Source organism: Diuraphis noxia, unplaced genomic scaffold (assembly GCF_037042655.1).
Source record: "Diuraphis noxia isolate RWA-SAM2 unplaced genomic scaffold, SU_Dnox_SAM2 contig0002, whole genome shotgun sequence".
NCBI lineage: Eukaryota > Metazoa > Arthropoda > Insecta > Hemiptera > Aphididae > Diuraphis > Diuraphis noxia.
Window position 1 is genome coordinate 4,637,694 of NW_028301712.1, and position 22,751 is coordinate 4,660,444.

The 22,751-nt window shown below is 27.5% G+C and overlaps 2 protein-coding genes across 7 annotated transcripts; one reads left to right on the forward strand and one right to left on the reverse strand.

Moving 5' to 3' along the window:
* Positions 1 to 466: 466 nt before the first annotated feature.
* Positions 467 to 5,298, forward strand: LOC107165171 (deformed epidermal autoregulatory factor 1-like). The gene is made up of 8 exons (XM_015513285.2): positions 467 to 1,418; positions 2,865 to 2,978; positions 3,040 to 3,204; positions 3,272 to 3,517; positions 3,591 to 3,860; positions 4,596 to 4,729; positions 4,789 to 4,870; positions 4,935 to 5,298. Exons 1-8 carry the CDS (start codon positions 900 to 902, stop codon positions 5,091 to 5,093), a joined length of 1,689 nt encoding a protein of 562 aa, XP_015368771.2. The 5' UTR covers positions 467 to 899; the 3' UTR covers positions 5,094 to 5,298.
* Positions 5,299 to 11,528: 6,230 nt separating this feature from the next.
* On the reverse strand, positions 11,529 to 20,664 carry Cnot4 (CCR4-NOT transcription complex subunit 4). 6 transcript variants are annotated; one of them, XM_015513281.2, is made up of 15 exons: positions 20,510 to 20,664; positions 19,779 to 20,158; positions 17,338 to 17,424; positions 17,065 to 17,254; positions 16,907 to 17,003; positions 16,713 to 16,843; positions 16,495 to 16,639; positions 16,261 to 16,424; positions 14,931 to 15,041; positions 14,687 to 14,859; positions 14,478 to 14,599; positions 14,251 to 14,390; positions 12,295 to 12,366; positions 12,005 to 12,220; positions 11,529 to 11,918 (listed from the first exon to the last, which is right to left on the reverse strand). In XM_015513281.2, the coding sequence occupies exons 2-14, from the start codon at positions 20,148 to 20,150 to the stop codon at positions 12,078 to 12,080; spliced, it is 1,947 nt and encodes a 648-aa protein (XP_015368767.1). In that variant the 5' UTR covers positions 20,151 to 20,158; positions 20,510 to 20,664; the 3' UTR covers positions 11,529 to 11,918; positions 12,005 to 12,077. The 6 variants fall into 6 exon arrangements, with proteins under 6 accessions (XP_015368767.1, XP_015368766.1, XP_089075107.1 ...); XM_015513280.2 differs by having other exon boundaries at positions 19,779 to 20,161; positions 20,510 to 20,663; XM_089218981.1 differs by having other exon boundaries at positions 16,713 to 16,840; positions 20,533 to 20,658.
* Positions 20,665 to 22,751: the final 2,087 nt, after the last annotated feature.

The following is a 22,751-nucleotide window of genomic DNA, read 5'->3' on the forward strand; positions in this document are numbered from 1 at the left end:
GGATAATGATATTGCCGTTTACCTTTGGGCTTTAAGTTTGATGATAGGATAATACGTTGACACAAAATTGGAACAGCTGAAAACAAATTTGTCGTGTTTCAACTTTAAAAGCTATATTTCAACGTTTCTAAGACAGAGAAACCATAACATAACGGGTGTGGTGTCCTCTTAAAATAGTTTTCATAATATTTATCTTATATTTAGCTTAGGTATGGTGAATTAGTTGGGAAATTATATTATAGCAATTTATTATTCAACTTTATACGAGTCACTATTATGATTTGTGATATTATCACAATAATTAACAGAATAGTTTTATCTATACAGTATTAATAGCCACGGCCCACGGTCTAACCATTTTGCGCAAGTGTAGTCGTGTTGGTCCGCATTTCCACGTATTCGTATCAACTATCAATATATTCTCCACGATACCGTTATCAATCAAAAAAAATATGAAATAATAACAAAACGCAATTTTGTAATTATCATTTAAAGTAACGAAAATTAAAAAAAAAAAGCCAATGCTATCAATTACATGATTTGCAGCGCCCTCGCCCTGCCCAAAAAAAATAGCGGCCGCGTCTTCACGCTCGAGGACCGTCGTCATCGGTGTTTCGGTACAATATTATGTAGATAGTGCGTCGGATACGCGGTCATATTATCGATAACGTGTACACAGAGCGTCGAGCGGAATCGTCGTCGCGAGTGTTTCTCATCGACCTCGGCGTCCGGTTTTGCATGCGCTTCAATCGGACCGGAAGCTGCGTAGTACGTGGTACGTGCTCTATGAACCGGACACGAAAAAACGAACGATCATTCGATACCGGATAAACTATAAATATTACGCGACCCTCGTCTTGCGTTGTCCCAGATCGAGAATAATTTCTTATAAGATTATTATGTCCGTGATCGACGGCGGTGGTTACGCGGACGACCAACAACAACACCAGCAACAACTCCAGCAGCAGCAGCAGCACCACCAGCAACATCGACAACAACTACAACAACAACAGCAGCAACAGCACCGTCGGAACCAACATCACCACCAACAACAACAACAACAACAACGACTGCAATCGGCGACGGTGGTTACGACGATGGACGAACGTGGCGGCGGTGGTGGCCGGCAGCGTCATTCGGAAAATGTCGCCGAACAGACGGACATGGCCGAGACCGGTACGAGGGCCACCGACGTCGTAGTCGTCACCGCCGCCGACGCGGTGAAAGAAAACCGCAATGGACCGCTGCCGTCGTCGTCGTCGTCGTCGGACGTCTCCGTGTCGGCCGCTACGTACGCCACGGCCGCAGCCGAACACGTCGCCTCGTCTCAAGTACAAGTGTCCTCCATACCCGTTGGGCAGCTCATTAACGTGTCGGGCGCTGGCACGTTCAACGTTATTACCGCCGACTCGTTGCAGGTAAGTGAACGACAACGTTGACCGGGGGGGCAGACTCAGTGACGTCCTTCCGACAACGTTTTGGATTTCTGTAAATTTTTACTCCGCAACGACTCAACACGATCGTTATGATATTATAATTTTTCGTGTACTTTTCCGCGTTAGGTAATTTATCGTAAAACTGTTTATTTCTGGGGCGTCCGCAGGGGGTGTCTCTCGGGGCCATTGAAAAATATAACAATTCATTAACCATTGGATTTTAATTTTTAACCTTGCCACCGATTGATTTTTATCGCGACAGTGCTCTTTTGTTTGGTTGCCCATCCCGATTATGAATTATGGTACCTGTTCTGGGTCGGCACCAACTTATATTATTATTGCAAGACAACAAACAATAATTTGACCCACCCACCATTTATTGATGTAAAAGAGAACTCTCTTCCATAGTATAATATGCTTAATACATTTTTATTTACAAATAAATCAAAGCTATAATGTACCTAACTACTTTTGAAAATGTACTTAAGTCAATAAAATCTATATCGAGCAACATACTTTCTGCCTAGTGTTGGTCCCCACGGTCCACCTATTATTAAAAAAAACTACGAGTCTAGACGTACAGAAATTAGCCTTTGCGCCGTCACTGATAGTAGTGTTTCACTTGGGACCGCTTGGAACTAATACTATTACTGAAAATGTTAAAGTATTTATCATTGCACAAATTTTCCATTGCAATAAGATTATTCAACTTTCGTGAGTTATGAGTGTATCTTTAATGTTATGTACATTTGTGTATACTAGTGTCAGTTTGAAAATTTAAGATTGGGCTGTTTCATATTGACTACTTTCCTCTCTACGGTATGCCATTTTTGCCAATATTAAGATATTGAGCCTCTTGAAATATTATTTGTCCTGCTAGATTTTTGAGACTTTGATGCCACTGACTAGTGTGACTATCAATACGACTGAGACAGAAAATTTATTGGACGCTTCCCTATTGACCAATTATCAATTGATAAAATAAACATACCTACTATTTATAAAAAAATAAATTACAACAAAATTACTTTTTTCTGTCATCATAATAATTAATATTATTATAGATCACCTTAAATAGAGATTATTACCTTTAAAGTGTAGTTACCAACTATGCTGGATACGCTAAGTACTGGCTCACCAAGTCTGAAAACTTTTCCTAGCTTAATTCATGTTAAATTGGAATAGATCAAGTAGATTGAATAAAGATTTACCAAAATATAGTCTAGCCCACCAAGTTAAACTCTGTTACTCGCTGGTAACTTTATCTTTTAGGTTTAGATTTGGTATTTACCTTTTAGACAATCCGTCATAATAATTTCCATGTACATTGTACATGTGACATATTTTTATTTTTATTTTCACTATAATAGTGATTGCTGTAGTAGAATTGTGCCAATCATAACTTAATACTTGTATTTTTGATTTCAGCTTTCAGAGTCAAATGATTTCAAACCTCTCTTGTGTGTGGATAACAGCTGTTTAAATTGTGATACACGTACTCAAGTTGATGGTGATACCTGGCGAACTGTAGTTCGAGCCGAAGTATTTTTAAATCCATTGGTATTCGCAGCTAAACCATTTTAATATAATTGTATCTATTTAGGATGGCACTTTCAAAACTGCTCATATTGTACTTAGACCAGATAACTCAAACACTAATAATGTTCACGAAGAAGAGACTGATCAAGGTGTATCATCTCCAAATACAGCACCTTGTTATTCATATACCGAAGCTGCCAGGTTGCCAGTATTACCAGTCCGATGCAAAGTAAGGATATCTTTTAATATACCTACATGAACACTTGAGTTACTGTTATAATTTCTCATATCTGTAGACCACCAACGCAGAACTGCATAAAAAAAAATTTGGTTCTGGCTGTCGAGGCAAGTGTATTAAGTTTGGAAACCAATGGTACACTCCTAGTGAATTTGAAGCCCTTTGTGGTAGAGCTTCCAGCAAGGATTGGAAAAGAAGTATAAGATTTGGTGGCCGTAGTTTGCAAACATTAATATACGATGGAGTCTTATTACCTCACGCTATGAGTTGTACATGTGCAGCCTGTTGTGATGACGAATCTGCTGTTAGTAAAATATTATTCTTTGTAAGTGATATTTTTTGTGAGTTGTTTACAATGTTTATATATGTGGTTTTAGACTGGCCCTGTACGACTGTTTACACCATATAAACGAATACGCACCAAAAAACATTCATCTAGTCATTCGAAAAAGAAAAAAATAGAAGACGGTACAGCTATTAGTAACGATGAAGATAGTTGTGACAGCAGTGTTGGTATATCATTAGACAATGGTGATATAGATGTAAAAGAAGAAGAACCTATACTTATACAGACAGGTGATATTTCTCAAGCTGAAATTGTTCAATCAAATGATTCAATAGAAGATATGTTTAAAAAGTTAGAAAATGTAAGTTTTTTTTTCAATTAACTCATGATTAGGAGAACGGATTACTATTTAAATAAATATTCTTTTCGAGTGAAAATAATTTAGTACTAATCATAAGTGACAAGCAGTGGCAGCTTTTGAACCTATCAAAGTAATTAGTATAATAATTGGTATGACGGGTAGGTATTTTGAACTATTTTCAAATTTCTGGAAGAAAAGTTTTCTCTAAAAAAAATTTTAAATTGGACTAAAATAAATAAATTATAATTCCTTAAAATTGTGTATACAAAACACATAGATAAATATATGATTCTAATATTGAGAATAAGGCTATTAAAATTACGCAGATATTATTGTGTTATCATATTTATAATTTTCTGAATTAATTTATTAGTGAAAAATTAAAAATTACTAAATACTTAAAAATAATATTAACATCATTTAAATGTATAAAAAAATGTTTATATAAATATTTATAGTTGTCATTCTTTTTTTCTTATTATACTGGCCAGGCTGTCCCCTATCAGGTTCTCTTTATCTTCTGGACATTAAATTACTTAATTAAGAGAAAATATCTGTGTAATTTCAATTTTAGTTTTTTAAATGTATATATGTATATTTTTAGTGATTTTATTTAATGAGTAAAAAAAGAAAAATTTATTTCTTCAAAAAAATCTGTTTCTCACTAAATCAATTATATACTAATGTATAATTATTAATTAGTGTCATTAATAATTATATTCATTCTGAATTTAGATGTCATCAAGAATGATAAAAATGGTTCACCATTTTCGTAACTCTATGCGTGTTGCCAAGTACAAATGGAGTACGGAAAAACAGGAGTTGTTAGCAGAACTTAAGAGAGCCAAAGAGAATTCTATAGAAAATAGGTAAATGATAATGTTTTTCACTTTTATTTTATAAGCTAGTGTTAATTTATTTCTCATAGAAATGATTTTGACGTGGAGACAATTTCAAGTGTGGCAGCAGGATTACAGCCAAGTAATGATGATATACCAGATGTTAAAAAGGTAGTAAACATAACATACTTTATTGAATAATATTCTTTGCAATATAATTTTTTTATTTCTGTAGTGTGCCAATTGCAATAGAGATGCATTTGCAGAGTGTTCATTGTGTCGACGTACACCATATTGCTCTACGTTTTGTCAAAGTAAAGACTGGAACAATCATCAAGTGGAATGTGACAATTCGCAGGGGAGCATTATGCTCATTGTACAAACTCAAGAATGAACCACATTTTAGATTCTTCAAGTCATTTCTAATCAGTTTTCTAATTCCTAATATTTTTTTTTAACAAGTAGAATAGTTTAGATTAGTAATTTTAACCTTAATCATATAGTGAAATGTTTGTTAAAGATAAGTGAATGTTATGGTTTTTCAACAAAAATTGTTTCAAGTTAAAATAACAAATATATTCATATTTTTTATTTTAAAACTGATGTACATATAGATTTGAGTAGAATGATTATTAGATGAACATTATTTTGTAATCAATGACTGATAATATAATTTTAAAACTTTAAATAAATAAAATACCTATTGTTATAGAATAAAAAAAAATTAATTGCAGACTATACCTTGTTTAGAAAATTTGATGCAAAAAACTATTTTGAGGTTAAGAGGATACACATCAGTAGCCAGGATTATTTTAATGAAGAATGGGGATAATACAATTTAATTATAACTGGGTGGGAAGGGGTGGATCACACACTCACTAATGTAGTTTTCAATATGCCTTTACAATCATTTTATCAAACATGAACTATATTACTATATTTGTTAAGCATGTGAAGCATTGCATGTTTAATTTTTTAAATAAACAAAAATATGACAGGGGCGAGGGTTGTAAAGACCAAAACACAGCCTTCTTCTTGATTGGGTCAAGACCTATCATTTTAATAAATTTAATAGATCAGTAATGATAAACATTGCTGTCAGTCAAGTTTTCAAAATATCAATGTGTGTCTGAGGGAAAATAAAAAATAAATATAAAATCAAATTATTTAAACCATTTGCATATAAGTTATACAATTTCATTGCTACATTTTAAATATTTATTTTATAGTAATTTTCAAGCTAAAAGTATTTTGAGGAAATTTTCGATGATATAAACATTAATATTAAGTTATTTATATATTACATAGTGATGCATGATATAATCATGTTTTCCTATACTTCAATTATATTATATTTTTCAAAGAATATGATGCAAGTTGGGCTGTATAAATAGTTAATATTAAATCAAAAAAAAAAATGTTTTATTTAGTTTGTATAAAAGAATTGGATAATTAATGAAATATATTGTAGTCATTTTTAGAGAATGTTAAATGCGGTTACTCTTTAAAAAATAATACTAATAGTATTTAATATACACTAAATCTCTAACAATTATTATAGGCAGATCCACAAAGCAAGATTGACTTGCTAGCGAACTAAAGTATTCAAAAATCAAAATAACCTAAATATTTTTTATTTTTTTTTCTCAGACTAGGTCTGGTATACTACTAGTACAGTACTCAGTTAAATTTTAATAATTAGAAGTTGGCGGGGCATTTGGAAAAATTCAAATTGCTGGGTAGTTTGAAATATTGAGACAGCAAAAAAATTGGAATTATTGAGACTAGAAAAAAATTTTTTGTTGTACATATATAATTACTAAAATTTCAACAATTAGGCGATATTACAGTTATTGTTATTGCTATGGTTTTTAAAATGTAAATTAAGCTAAGTATATTTATATTATTTAAATTATACTATGAAAATTAAATTATTATTTTTCAAAGAAATCCTTAAGTGTTTTCGTCTTCAACGGACTTATTTTTAATTTTTCATTAGTATTTTACAGATTGAATAAAGCTTCAAAAATCTCGATATTGACTTTTGACATGAGCAAAAAGTTATGTAAATTTTCCAAGGATAAACTGGCTTTTTTTAAAGCCACAAGAGGTAGAGGACTATATAGTTTATAAGATATTATTATATTTGGTGAATACCAAAATATTCTTTTAATTACCGAGCATTTAACAAAATCTTCATGTGTTAATGACCAGTTTTCCCAAAATTCAATTTCAAATTACTGAGTGAATTTAAATGAATGATTTTTATATGAATTACTGAACGTTTTGAAATATCGAGTCAACTGTATACCATAACAATATAAAATTCAAGACACTAATATAGAAGATGTACCATATAATGTAAAATGTTTAGCTTAACATTGAAAAGGATGGTGAAAGACATCGAAGGCACTTCACATTAGAGACACCTGAGCTTAATTAATTAATTTTATTTAAAAAAATAAAGTTGAAATTTTATCCCAAATCATAATGTACAGTGTAAATATACCTATTTTAGTATTTTACATTAGATGTTTGTTTATTTAAACTGTATGCAACTAATAATTTAGCAAATATAAGTTTTTTATATCAAATAGACATTTAAGGTCAAAAAAAAAAAAAAAAAAAAAAAATAATATTTATATCTAATCTTATATTAAATCGTAATGCACTTTTGGTATCAACTAGGTATAATTACTTGGTGTACACTAGACCATACCATTGTAGATATAATAACAATATATAAATTTTTGAATTATTGAATATAATGATAAATATGAATTTTTCTAAATATACATTCAATTAAAAATAAAAATATTTATTGAGGATAACTAGCACTGCCTGCACATGGTGTCCTCTGAGTTATGTCAAGTAGTTCTAATTTTTTCTGTAAAATGTTTTAGGCATAATGGACTTCTATTCAAACTAAAACAATTTATGCCAGCTCCACTATACCTTATCCTAAAATCATATTTAGAACGCAGAAAATTCAAGGTCAGACACGGCAATGCTTTCTCTCCACTGTTTAACATCGAAGCAGGTGTCCCTCAAGGTAGCGACCTCTCACCTGACTTATATAACATCTTTACATTTGACATCCCTAAAACCGACAACACTCTACTTGCTACATTTGCCGACGATACTGCTATCCTCTCAAGTAATAGTGACATAACTATAGCCGCGCAACACCTTCAAGAACATTTAAATCTTATAGATAACTGGGCCAATAACTGGATGATTAGTATAAACGAGAGTAAATCTTCCCAAGTCACTTTCGCTCTACGCCCTGGCATTTGCCCTACCATCAAACTTAAAGACAAAAGTATACCTATCTCGAACGAGACAAAGTATCTAGGTATAATTTTAGATAAACGTTTAACTTGGAAACCCCATCTCCAAAACAAAAGGAAACTTGCCAACAGTAGACTCCATCTCTTCCGACCTCTTCTTAAATCTAAACTTAATCTGAAAACCAAAATGTTATTGTATAATACAATGATCAGACCTGTCTGGTCATATGGTATTCAAATATGGGGGATGGCCAAACCCTCAAACATTCGCCCCATCCAATCTTTCCAAAACATTGCCCTACGTACTTTAACTGGTGCTCCATGGTACATGACAAACCTTTCACTTCACAACGACCTCAAAGTTATAAATGTCAATGACTACGCCAAAATTCACTACCACCGTTTCCACTCCCAACTCAACTCCAGTACTAATCCTCTCATTAAAGATATGGCTTCACTGCATATCCCAGGTAACCCCCCTCGCAGGCTCAAACGAAATTGGAATAGAGATCTCCTTAAGTGATCTAAATCCGACTATAAGTTCTTAGGTGTTACCAATGGGTGACTTCCTTAAAAGTTGTTGTTTTTTTTTTAAATAAACTATGTATATATTCTATATCAAAATAACTAAATGTGCTTGTTGTACAGATTGTTTTTGAATAAAAAAAAAAAAAAAAAAAAAAAAAAATGTTTTAGAAGAGTTTAAATTTGCCGTCTAATATTTGGTCACAATAGTTGATAACAATTTTTAAATATACAGTCACAAATGTTTTTAATTAGCATTGAAAGTTTGAATTTTGACAAAATATGTAAAAATCATGAAATTTGCAATTTATTTTCAGATATAAATTTATAAAAAATTTAAATTTGAAAATTCAATACAAGATTTTTCATGGGTTTGTCTATTTTATCAAACAAAAAATTTCTACTGGAAAATCAGATTGAAGTTTTATGAACATTTAAATTACAACATGGGGCATTCACTCAATTTCACTAGTCTCGATAATCTTATTTTGTTGTTATTTAAAAACTGTATAACTGTATTGAATAACTGTAGAAACTTGAAATTTAAACAATGTTTTTTCACCAATTCCTATACTATATTTGATGAAATTTTTAAACTATTTCATAAATTTATAAGTTATTTATAGACATTTTCTATTTTCTATTTTTTTATTTTTTATTTTATTATTCTATGAATGTCAATTAAATATTATACATTTGGTAAAAAACTTGAAAATTTAAACTTAAAACTTGCTATTTTTTAAAATTATAATCGTTGAATGTTGACAAATTTATTTAATTAAACATTTAAAACAAAATACCACTTCAGTAGTTAATTCTGCAACAAAAAAATCTAATTCCTATACAAACTAAGTTTTTTTTTAGTTATATTGCTGTAATTTAAAAATACTATTTGTGGGTATTTGAAATTTCTAGAGCATACTTTATATTTTAATTTTAATGATTAATGTCGTTAATTACTTATATTAATACTTTATAATAAATGTTTATAATAAGAATGACTGAGTGAGTCGGGTACATAATGAATCTGATTTGATTAATTTGGAATTTATATTTTATAGGTACCTACATTTTTTTTTTTTTTCGAATAATACCAAAGCAATATAATAATAATAATATAGCTTAAAACTATAAAATATCCTAGACAAACTGTCTCCGCTTAGAATAATTTTTCGTATACAAATTATATAATATCATTGAATTTAAATTTAATACCATCCATTAAATTAACCCACTTGTAAACTACTGTACAGCTGAATGACATTTACTTACCTGCATTTTTTATTTTATTTTGAAACATTTTTCTTTGTATGTTCAATGCATTTTTTTTGCCAATTCTAGATTTATAAATGCATATCTCATTGATTTTACTTCTATAAGTTTTGATCCTTAATAATTAAATATTATTTTTGATTTTGATTTACATAAAAATTAAGTCAGTATGTTATCTGGTGGTTGGTCTAAGCATTCTTCAATGCTGCAGTCTCCTACTTAACTGTACACAAATAAGTAAAGTTTAAAAATCAATAATCACAAAATAAACAATAAGAATTTACTTAAAACTATGTTGAATCAAAACATAAGATCATATAATAAATTCTATTGTCTAATTAATATGCTGGGAAAATTAATGGTCAACTAATGGTATTATGCTTGAATCTGAGACGAATTCATGGGTTTTAGAATGTGCATTTTAATTTTTTTACTATTTAATAGTAGAAAAAATTCAACTTTAAGTGGTTTCTGTTTTCTGCAAGTAAATCATATCTAGTCAATACTTTTGAGAAGGAAGATCATAAATTAAATAATTACCAGTACTCAGTAAAATAATCAGGACATTTTTCTTTTTAATTCAAAATGAATAGCTAATGACTTGAATTTGCATCAAATACTCATAATTACAATCATCTTTTAGACCTAATGTAAATTTAAATTTTGCTCATTCAATACATTTTATAATTTAAAATATTAAAAATATATAGGAATAATTCAGTAAATTCAAGTTTAGTTAACTAAGATGTTAATAGGCATTAAGTTTTCAATTTTGTATGTTAAAGCTCAGCTAAAAAACTTGAAAACGTAAAATAAAATCCACAACCACAATATCATCTTGATCTTAAGGTATCTTACACCAATTAAAAATACAGACATAATTTTTTTTTACAAGAATTTTATAAAAATCTTATAGTGAAAATATTTTGATAACATTTTAAAAATAAATGAAGACATAAAAAGGTTTAGTATAATCTTTTTGATATTAATTCAAATAAATATCCATTAAAGACTTTCTCAATAAAGAGATAAACTCAACACCTAATAAATAGTAAAATAATTTTTTAGGCTTTTAAAATTGCTATTTGCTATGGATTTATCTTAAAAAATAATGTTACAACTGAGGATATTATATTTCATACTTAGTATTACCCATCATATAATTATGAAAGATGTAATGAATAAAAACTTAAGTAGAAAATATCAACATTATTTTCAATTGTATAATGATATAAAAAAATACAGTAATTATAGACAGTAAGGTAAAGTTTATGAAATAATTATACTTTTATTGTTTTTCCTTGACAGTTTTGATAATTTTTTTTATACATTATCTATGCTATTGGGCTTTGGCCAAGATTACTTCAGACTTCTTAATGTGTATCTTATTTTGGTTTGAGAGCTTGAGTGAAATTTATTTTTAAATATATCTTAGCTTCCTGTGAACAGCTTTACCTTAATATGGATCATCTGTTTTTATGGTTATATTTATAAAGTAGAATTTTAAAAACAATGCAACACAACTCAATATTTTATTGAATAAAATAAATATCATCTCCCATATTTTTACCCTCATTAGTTCTGAAAACAAATGAGTCATGGGAAGTTATTTTCACTTAGAAAATGCATAAATAATAAATATCATATGAGAATTTTAAAATTTATGTCCTAATCAGTTGGCTTATTTATAAAAGATTAACAATAAAATTATACTAAAATAAAGATGTATTAAAAGTCAAGAGTAGACAATATCTCATTTCATTTATTTGTCATTTACTCAATTCAATAACATGGTTTTGAGCAAATAAAACAGTAATCAATATAAGAATTTAATAAATTGTTTTAATATTCCATTTGCACAGTACGTATTTACCTCCAGAAATTTCAACAGAGTTAATAATTGATTAGGCGATGTTTTAAGAACTATTAACTAAATGAAATAATAATAAAATTATGTTGAAAGAAGCTCTAAATATTTTAAGATAATCAATTTGTATAATATATAAGAATAATAATTAAGATAATAAATGTATTAATAATTAATGTTTGGCAATTTTTATTTCCTTGAATTGTAAACAATCCAATAAATTAATATATAATATATTGCATGGATTTTGTTAGAATTTCATTATCTATAAAAAAAAAATTAAAAAAAAAATTTAGTTTATAAATTATTATATATATATAACATTTTTACAAATAATAATTCAATACGCACCAAAATTGAAATAAATGTCTGCATTACTATTTCTTTTTTTTTGCGCAAGTATCACATGGAGGTAAAGGCACATTTATATGAGGTTGTTGAACAACCATAGATTTGTATCAAACGATTGTCTCATATTAAAACCTGGTGGTGGTGGTGGTGTTGTATATAAATTGCAATGTGGAGTTGCTGTAACTATTGCTGGATCTATTGATGACCAATCCAAATCTGAATAGTATGAATTTACATTACATAAAACATATGAGTTGTATATATTAAGTTTATAATTTGTTGACACTCACTATGAGAAGATGACTGACGTAATTGTTGTTGTAATGCAAATGGATTATTTTGTGGTAATTTATTAGTGTTACCTGTATATAAAATACAAAGTTAGATATTGAACTGTGGATGTTTTGATTCTCTAATTTTTTTATTTACATTCATGATCTTAATAGATACTACTCAATGCATCAACAATACTCAGATGATTAGTCGTTATTTTAAATATATTATATAATTAGAGCTGGAATTTTTTTTATGCACTCAGCATTGTTTTTTAACATTAACTACACTGTTCTCACTTATAAGTATAAGTGTATATAGTATATATACTACTACTACTATATATAGTATATAGTTATAAGTATTTTTTAATCATAAGTTTAGATTATGACTTTTTTTAACAATATTTTATTTAAAGGTTATGTTTTAAGCATTGGGGTATTTTGCATTAAAATTTTATTTAATTTTTTTAATTTTAAGGTTTGCAAAAAAATAATTGTTTTAATTTTATATAACTGAAATGTTCTGCCCCACTAAGCAAAAGTGCTGTAAAAATCAAATTATTAGTTTTGTATTTTTCATTTATTATACCTTTATTATTCATTAGTCTATTTCTCTATTTGAATTTTGATTAAGTATAAAACATATCCACATTTATAGTTTTTTTTTGACAAGGAATGCAATGAAATAATAATTTAAAAGTATTATTCGCTTATTATACAAATAAAAGTTACTTTTATGTTATTACTTGGCAATATAAGCTGTTAATACTTTTATGTATTAAGGATAAATGCTGTAAGCAAATTTTACGGCATTATTGCTTAAAAATAATAATTCATCTAAAAATGTATTTACTAGAGTGACATGCAGTATATAAATTTATATAATTAAATTATTTAAATATGAAAACAAATTATATCAAGTACAATAATTATAAACATGAGTTTTATTACAAATAAATAAATTTTATCGTTAAATTAAAAAAAAAAAATAATTGTCTAATAATTATGAATTGGATAATGCATTATGGTTTTATGACAAACTTATCAATTTTATTTCCAAATAATATTAAAGATAGCAATTTGAAAACTATTAATATATTATATTGCCGTTAATTCAGAAAAAAAGTCAAAATGTTAGATAATCGCCGTAACTCAGGTAGAACATGAAAATGTTATGCGAAAACGCTGTATCTATAAACATATTTACGACGTTTATGCTTAGTAAGAGTAAGATGCAGCATTCTTACTTAATATTTCTAAATTTTTTTTGTTACCTACCTACCTGGAGTTTTTAAATCTAGATAATTGATTTTATTGCCTGTTTAAAATAATTTTAGGGATATTTTATTTATATTTATAGTGTAAAACTGATAAGATTATCAGATGTCGTAACTAACTCTATTTTTTTTATTTTTTTCGAGTTACGGCACTTTTGCTTAGCAGGGCAGTATTATGAATCATTATACAGTAAAACCTCTCTATTACGGACCCTCTATTAAACGAAATCCTCCTTATTACAGAAAATGTCAATAATCCTAGTGCAAACATTATATTTAATTTCTACCTCTCTATGACGGAAAACTATTTATATTGGAGATTTGGAGAGATGTTTGGTTCTTTGCAATTCTGTTATAGAGCGGTTTCACTGTATCTCAAACAAATCTGTATTATGTAAAAATCAAGCTTATAAGTGGTAACAGAAAATTAAATGGGAATAATATTTTTTTTTCCAGATAAAATGCAGTTCTGCAAAATTTTTAATTAAATACAATTAAGAAATATTTTATGGTATACAATTTGTTTAAAATGAAAAATGAGGTGTTTTATTACTGAATTATTTCAAATGTTTAAGGTATTACATTCCTAGACCTATAAATAGTTGATTTCATAATAATTGATTGATGCAATTTTGTAATATTATTATTTAAACATTAATTTTTAGAATCTGAAGTATATAAAATTTAAAATTACCTGTGTTACGAGGAATACTGATACCATAGGAATTGACTTGATTAGGAGCCGATGAAAATCCAGGAGGCGGTAAACATGTTCTTGTTGGAGCTGTATTGTTTATATGAAGATTATCCATTAATTTTGTGCAATAAGGAAACCTTAAAAAAATAATTGATAGCATTGTTAGACATATAAAATTGTAGTCAGTCATTTTTAAGCAAGGCATCATTAAATTGTATTTGTACCCGGAATTTTGAAGTCTAGATTGATACATATTAATATGATTTTGTTGTTCCATATATTCTGAAAGTGCACGTTGTGTAACCGAAACTGAATCAAATATTTCATCATCTGATGGTAAATTTAACTGAAATACACAACAAATTCATGAATACACTTTTTTTAAATATATTTATTTATATATATCATACAAACCAATGTATTTGATATTTACCATTGTTCTATTTAAATCAGAAGATGGATAATTATTCTGAGAATTATTACTACTATTTGAGAAACCAAATGCTGCTTGCCAATCTTCAGATGTTTGTACTTGTGGTAGGACATCTGGTATTGGAGGTAAAATTGCACTAACTGGAGGACTCCAATCGGGTTCACTGTTTATTACTGTACACAATGAATACAAAAAATGAATACTGCAGGGGTAAATTAACAAGTATAACAAAACATTATCTTACCAGGACTGGTTTTACCATTTGTTAATTTAGAGAAATTTGAAGAGAAAAATGAATTATTGTTATCTTGTTCAAATATTGAAGCTGGCTTTTGTGGATTTTCAAATAATGATTCTAAATAAAGTAAAATCATAAAAATAAATATTATTGTTAGAGTAAAATGTTAAAGAGTTCAAAACAAGAAAAAGAAACCTAACAATGAAGGGAGAAATCTAAATTGAGAATTATAGAGGGAGACAGTTCTATTATAATGATTTAGATTAACATTAAATAATTGTTTAAAAAATTTTCATAATTAGAATTTTTTTTATGGAGAGATATTTTATTTCTTTGCTTAAAATGTGAGCAAAAATCTCATTCCTTGTTCTCAAGGAATAGAAAAAAAAAACAGAAACGGTACAAAAAATGACGTTGAATTAAAGAGGCAAAAGTTTAAATATGGCTGGTAAAATATTTAGTAAGCAAATTGTTTGGTTTTGGTAAGTAATAATAATCATAAATACCAAGATTTTAAAAACATTGGATGTTCTAATAGAAAAGCTCCTTCCCACAAAAAAATAAAAATAAAATAGCAAGTAAAAGCTTTAACCAGGCTGGAATGAACCAGTGAATTACAGAAAAAGTCTCAGATAGGTCACATAAAAATTAAGCCAGAAGCCAAAAACTAAGCAGTTATTATTTTCAAGTAAGAGTAGTCTAGCTTTTCTAGATAGTGGTTAATATTAATTCAAATAAATGGTTAAAATGTATAACTTACATAAAATTAAAAATAATTAATTAAACATGGTTATACATAAAATTAAAAATAATTAATTAAAAATGGTTATACAAAGGTGCTTTGATAGCTTTTTTAAGTGCATAATATGAAGTATGAAGATAAGTAAAAAATAAAAAATTGACTATGCTTAAGTATATTAAGTAACTTAATACAATGTATTGAACAATCTGTAAACATGCTAAAGAGAAAGGATTATGAAATAATGCATACCAACATAAAGTGTGATACTAAAGAAATTAAATTGGAGTGTAAATAAAATAAGAAATAAGGTACATTTTATATAAAATGCTGCAATAATCAAATAATATTAGATAACCCTGTATAAAAATAAGCTCTAAAATAGAACAAATACGTCTAAATCATCATGAAAATTAATTATTAACAAAACTTAATCTCAATTTAAAAAAAATTGCATTGGTCAATGAGTACTTGTCTACATGCCCCCGAGATAATAGTAATAGAAAATAAATAAAATTATATTTTAGACAGTTATAGATGACCTAAGTTATGTCAAATTCAATGTTAAGTGAAAAGTGTAATAAATTCAGTACATACCGCTTTGGGTTTCGTTTTCTAATTGGTTATTGCTAAGAGATGGTTCATTATTCCAAATTTCTTTAATCAAATTTCTTTTATTTTCAGTACATTCACCATCTAATGTACTTAATTGTTCTTCTTCAGCTGAAGGTATAGAACTTGGAGTTTTGACCTTACCTTTCCTGAAAAATACAACATTGTAATTAGTAAAGTTAATATTTTTAAATCATTAAAAATAAATTAACTACAAACCTATTTTCTGGTGAACTAGATTTCTTTTTGTTTTTATGACCATTGATTTTAACATTTTGAGATTCCCCTTTTTCTAAAGTTTTATCAGAGTGTGAATTGTGATTAGTTAAATTAAATTCAACTTCATATAATTTATCATCTTCAACTATATAAAATTGAATCAATAAGTATACAATAATTGTATGATGTCAACTAATATAAGTAAATAAATAATTTACCTGGGGAATCATTGCGTGATGTACCATTATTGAGAGAAGGCCAAGATTCTTTGTTATTTTGTGACAAATTTTCAATCATACCATTATTACCTGAAGAAATTTGAATAGGAGGAGAATTTTCTGGTCTTCTACTATACAGTGAAATAAAAACAAAAGTGAAGAGCTAATTTTGAATGATAATAATAATGACATACCTTAACACAACATTGTATTGCTCATATAATTTCTTTTCATATTCTTGATGTCTACCCTGCTGCATTTCATCTTTTGTAAAACTTGCTTCTGGTTCTCCTATAGATATATTTATTCATATTTATAAATAAAATAAAGTATGCAATAATTAACTATTTACCCATATCGTGTAAATACATGCAATCAGTTTTTGGACAAGGTTGATTTTTCATAAAATTTGAACAATATTTTGTTGTACCCAAAGATGCTTTTAATATTCTATTATCTATAATGACATTGTTGACAGCAAGTATAGCCCTAAGCGCATCTTCGCATCTTGAGTATGTTACATAAGCACTTGCACTTGGACCCTGAGAATTAAAAATACATTTGAGATGGTAAATATATTTATGAAGTAAAAAATAATATTATTAGAATAACTATGTTATTTTACCTGTGTGCCAATATACGAAGTACTTTGATTTATAACAACTTTTAATATTTTCCCAAATTTTCCAAAATATTCATGTTTCTTGAGCGTCTAAAATGTCACAATATTACCAAATATAGTCAAATTCAAATATATAAGCTACACATTGATCAAATAAAACTTATTTTAGTATTTTTAATTTATGTATATATATAGTTAAAATAAATAATTATTGTTTATTATGAATTATAAATTAAAATGCATGTAATCTTTATATTAAATTTATATTAATACATTATATTAACATAAATATTCGATATTTAAATATTTAATGATAAGATTGGTTAAAATAAAATATGAATTAATCGTTTTAATATTTTAAGACTTTTCTATAAATAATTCAAAATAATATTAATAGAACATTCTTAATTAGTCAATATACTTTTTGATTTGCTATTGATTATTATATGATACTATTTTTATATAATTATTTTGTTCGATAAGAGAATATAACTTGTTTTTTGTATATATAGTCATATAGATTATTAAATTTATATTTGTTTTGAAAGAAATATTATGAGAAAAATCATACTAGAACAGTTACTAAGAAATAGTCTTTTGTAATAGAACAAAAAATTTAATTTTCAGTCTACTAATTTTGATATAGTTACTAAATGTATGATCAAGTATTTTACTATAAAGATTTACATATTATGAAATAGTAATTTTTGTACAAATACAAATTGTAATAAAAACACTGTTTTCATTAATACTTGTGTCGACATTTGGTAAATTTAAAATTCATGATTATCTTTTTTAAATTTACATTTAGTATACAAGATTGTGACAAAAAGAACAAATAAATGATAAGTTGATATTAGTCAAACATATAGAAATTCTATAGATCTTAAACATTTTAAGATTTACACCCAAAAATACCAAAAGAATATTTAAAAAAAAGTTGTTTTGAATTAATTTACTCTAAAACAAAAAAAAAATAATAAAAATAAGCTACTTGACTAAACATTTTTTAACATTAACAATAACAAATTAGGTCGAGAAATAAGCTATTTAGATTTCTCTATAATATATATATACAATTTTTATAGAACTAAAAAATAAAATTAATAATTGAAATACTGGACATGTAACACAAGAATCTATACATTAATATTATGTATCAGATTTTTTATTTTTAATATTGATAAGAACAAAAGTTATTTAATTTATCAGGTCATATTATTATACCTTGTATACTCACACCTAATATAGGAGTACACTAAAAAAAAATGGGCAAACTGCATGAACCAACTTGTAGCCCAATGTATACATCTAAATGTAGAGTATATATCAAAGCACAACCAAATTTTCTTAAAATTAAACTTATGAGAAAATAATTTTGTAATAAGCTGTAAGACATTTTTAATTACCAAATTAATAATATGGTACATTGTATAATAAATTCTGCTTTAAAACATTATCAAATGATGTTTTTTCAATAGTACAGTACAGATTGTATAACGCAGGCGATAAAATAATCATAATTTCCTATTGGTTTATTGAACATTTATTTAAAACACTGCTGAATATTATTTGTTATAAGGATAATATATGTAAAACATGAGACACATACACGTTTGGAGCCAAACGTACATGCATTTTTTGCTTTTGGGTTAATCTGAGCCTGATCATAATAGAATGAAATTATAAGACAAAAATTCCCAAAAATTGAATAATATTGAAATAGAAGATCTTAGCATATTATGTTTTTTCTCTAAGTCAGAAATATAAAAAAAATTCTTTATAACATTAAACTTGAATGAAATGAAAAAGCGTACACATAATTTTTAAAATAAGCAACCTTGAATTCCGAGTAACATATTGAAAATTATCAGCATATATAATTGAGCAAATTGATTAATTTTATTGTTGTTTATTGATACTCAAAAAGTGTTCATTACTACAACAAAACTGTAATATACTAACTTCTTTTAATGAATTATCATAACAGTGTACATAAATATGTTTTTAATTTGTATTATTATTTTTTTAGATATCAATATGAGTAATAGGTATATTAAGTTACTTATCTACCTCAGTAAAATTATAACTTAGTTTTTGGGTTTTAACATATATTATATTACTTTTTATAATAATGTTTGTTTTAATGGTTTTGAATTCTAGACCTTGATAATAATAATCAACAAAACAATGTTATCATACATGCATATGTTAATTTTAAATACTTAGTATCTATATTAGATATATATAAATATTTACTTTATAATTTCTCATGAGATTATTGCTATAAAATTAGGTTATTTTTTTTTTTTTTTTTTGAAATAATAGTTGAATACATGCCTTCTAATAAATACACTTATGATAAAAGGTGATTAATATTCAATAGAAATATTAATGTTAAAAAACTGTGGAAACGAGTACATAAATAATGCTTGAATATTTACTTCAGCTTCTGATATCCGATTAGGCAGACCAACTACAAACACTAAGTTTTTTTGCAGTACCCGCATGTTATTTAACACTTTTCTATCTTCAGTGATTTTGTTCTTTTTTTGTTGATGTTTTTGTCGTTTCTCTGCTTTTAATTTAGCTACTTCTTCTCGACTAAGCGGCTTGAAATCAGCCGGATCCTCGGGATAAGGTTTACGACATGCTGGACATAAGCCATTCTCATCGGTACGAATACGATGCCAGCAGAAACGACATATCTGGTAGCCACATGTACATGGAAAGAAGTTCAAGTCATCCACCTCAAACGCTTCCATGCACAATGGGCACTCCGGCTGATCATCACACATATGATTCAAAACAGACATGGTAAAACCTGCTGGATAAAAAAAAAAAATATAATAACCAACTTAGACTGAGTTTTGAATTAAAGTAGGTTAGTGAAGCTGTTCGACATAAATAGATTACCAAAATGCAATACGTAATAATTAATATTATAAATTATGGATTTTTCGGGAAAATTGAATACATTAATAAAAACGAATTCTGAACAGGAAGGACTGGCGTTCATGTCCTCCAAATAATATTATATTATGATAACCTTTTGTTCGGTACTTACCTCAGAAATTTAATTGTTATATTATATACGTATATGTTGTATATTATATTATATTATATTATGCGAGTAATAATATGTATTTATTTGTTTCGCTTTCCCAACACGTACCTATGTCTATCGATAATCCTCACCGTATAGATAAAAACGTATCATACAATGTAATCCAAAAATATTGACAACCAAAATAGAGTAGAGGAGTAGAACTATTGAAACTTTCGACAATCGACACAGGTTTTCAAGCTATTACGCACACAAATCAACATTCGACAATCACTCAGAAAATTTTTGTGTATTGTTGCGCAGGCAGCTGTTTATTGGACGGTGGGCGGGAGGCGGAGCAGTGTAAACGTTATTGATAATTTAAACAAGAATGTCTTTGGATGCGTCCAACGAAGCCCGCGAAATTTGAAATATCAGCGAAATATCATTGGCGTTCGCAGATATCCGCGTACTTATATGCTCCGTTTCAGTTATCAAACTGAATGTAAAGCATATTTATTTTTGTTTTCCTATTTGTTTTTCATTTTTGCTAACGGTGGCGAATAGCAATGTGGAATCTACCACCCCTCTTCTATCTTTTCTTCACCTTTATGGACCCCACATTAGTTCTATTAAGTTATGCTCCAAGTTCCAGCTGAGAATACTGTAATTTTTTGTCACTCATTACATGTTATCTACCTATCTTTGGAGACAATAATATTCCGACAATGCAAGATGCGTCTCTAAAACGGATAATGCCAATAACTAATGTGGATCCTACTTTTTTCAAATTGTATTATAATTTATAATTGACTTAAGTAAACTTATTTATTATTTAACATTTATACTGTAACTTTAATAGTAAAATTGTGCATAAGTAGTCGTTATTAAGCCGGTTTAGTCTGTATACAAATAAAATGTTCAACTGCAGGTTGGCCGTGGTGTAAACTGCAACGTCAGATGACTGGGACACTGGGTAGTGAATAATAATCGCCCGACGCTATATGTTGTACTTTTTTCAGTTTTGATTTCTGGCTTTCTGCTCAAATACTTGTAATGTACCTATAACCTATTAAATTAATAAATAATAATACAAATAATAACCGACTATTATATCGGTTAATAGATAATTAATCAGAATTCTGTTCTGTGGTATAGTTAGGTATAGTTAGGTATATAATATGTTAATAATATTATGTTATCAGTCACATAAAAGTAATAAGTGTGATTACCATAAGATTTTATACTAATGTTAATTGAGCGATGAATATTTGAGTCAAACTGTGGTCTAAAAAAATATTAAATTATAATGGATGTACCTATACCCAAATATTTTTGTTTTATTCTAATGTTGCTATTTAAATTACTATTATTACTATTACTCTCCACTACATCACAAGCTTAGGCTTAAAGGAGTAGATAAAAAAAAAAATTCTACAATATAATATATATATTGCACGTATAGTACCAACTAAACAATATACATGAATGGAATATTGTAGTTGATGCTATCAACGTTACAAAATATATTATATAGATAGTAGTTACTAGTTATAGGTCGTATAGTTTAATCTAGGTACCTTACTTGTTACTTTATTCACTACATATTAATTACACTGCTGCAGTACTGCACGCGTGTATGATTTTATGAGAGTAAGCAAATAGTAACAGAAAATCACACTATATTCGTTGGCATGGTAATATATAGCGGCATATTATTTTTTTCTAATTTATGAGTCTAAAATTAAATTAAATCTTCAGGTGCCAATCTAATAATATTTCATTTCTTAATAAAATTTATATGTATATGATATAAGAAAGTAACCTAACCTAATCTATATTCTACATTTTCAAATTAAAATTATAATTTAGTTACAATCAGTAGGTATAGTCTATTTACTTGGCCAAAAATCATTTTATTTATAATTTATATTGTTAATGATGTAATTAATATTTAATATTATTTGATAAAACCAACAATAGTATTGTTTGCCCAACAAGTATGTGAATGCGTAATACCAATATGATGTACCTATCTACCTATTCTACCTATTCATAAGGCACATCTATATGCCCATATAAAGTGTGAAAATATAAGAAGTTTACAAGTATTTAACTTGCGCGTTAATCACTTTTTTGACTACAGAATACTATTCAAAGATTTGACCTTAACCTAAATATATTTTTGCCAATATCATGTCTGTTCCTCGGCCAAAAAATATTCAATGTTTTCATTTTATTTACCAAAGTTCTGTGCAATATTGCAAATTACAATGTTATAGGTTTGATAAACGTAGGTGTACTGAAAATTCCTTTTATTATTCCTTATAATTTAATATATATTATATTATATATTTTAATTAAAAATTAT

Coding starts and splice junctions, on each gene's coding strand:
- LOC107165171 (XM_015513285.2), top strand. CDS start 900: ATGTCCGTGATCGACGGCGGTGGTTACGCGGACGACCAACAACAACAC. Junction 3,205..3,271: donor TATTACCAGTCCGATGCAAA/GTAAGGATATCT, acceptor TCATATCTGTAG/ACCACCAACGCAGAACTGCA. Junction 3,861..4,595: donor TGTTTAAAAAGTTAGAAAAT/GTAAGTTTTTTT, acceptor TTCTGAATTTAG/ATGTCATCAAGAATGATAAA.
- Cnot4 (XM_089218980.1), bottom strand. CDS start 20,554: ATGATACGTTTTTATCTATACG. Junction 17,425..19,778: donor ATCGGATATCAGAAGCTGAA/GTAAATATTCAA, acceptor GTGACATTTTAG/ACGCTCAAGAAACATGAATA. Junction 14,391..14,477: donor TCTAGACTTCAAAATTCCGG/GTACAAATACAA, acceptor TATTTTTTTAAG/GTTTCCTTATTGCACAAAAT.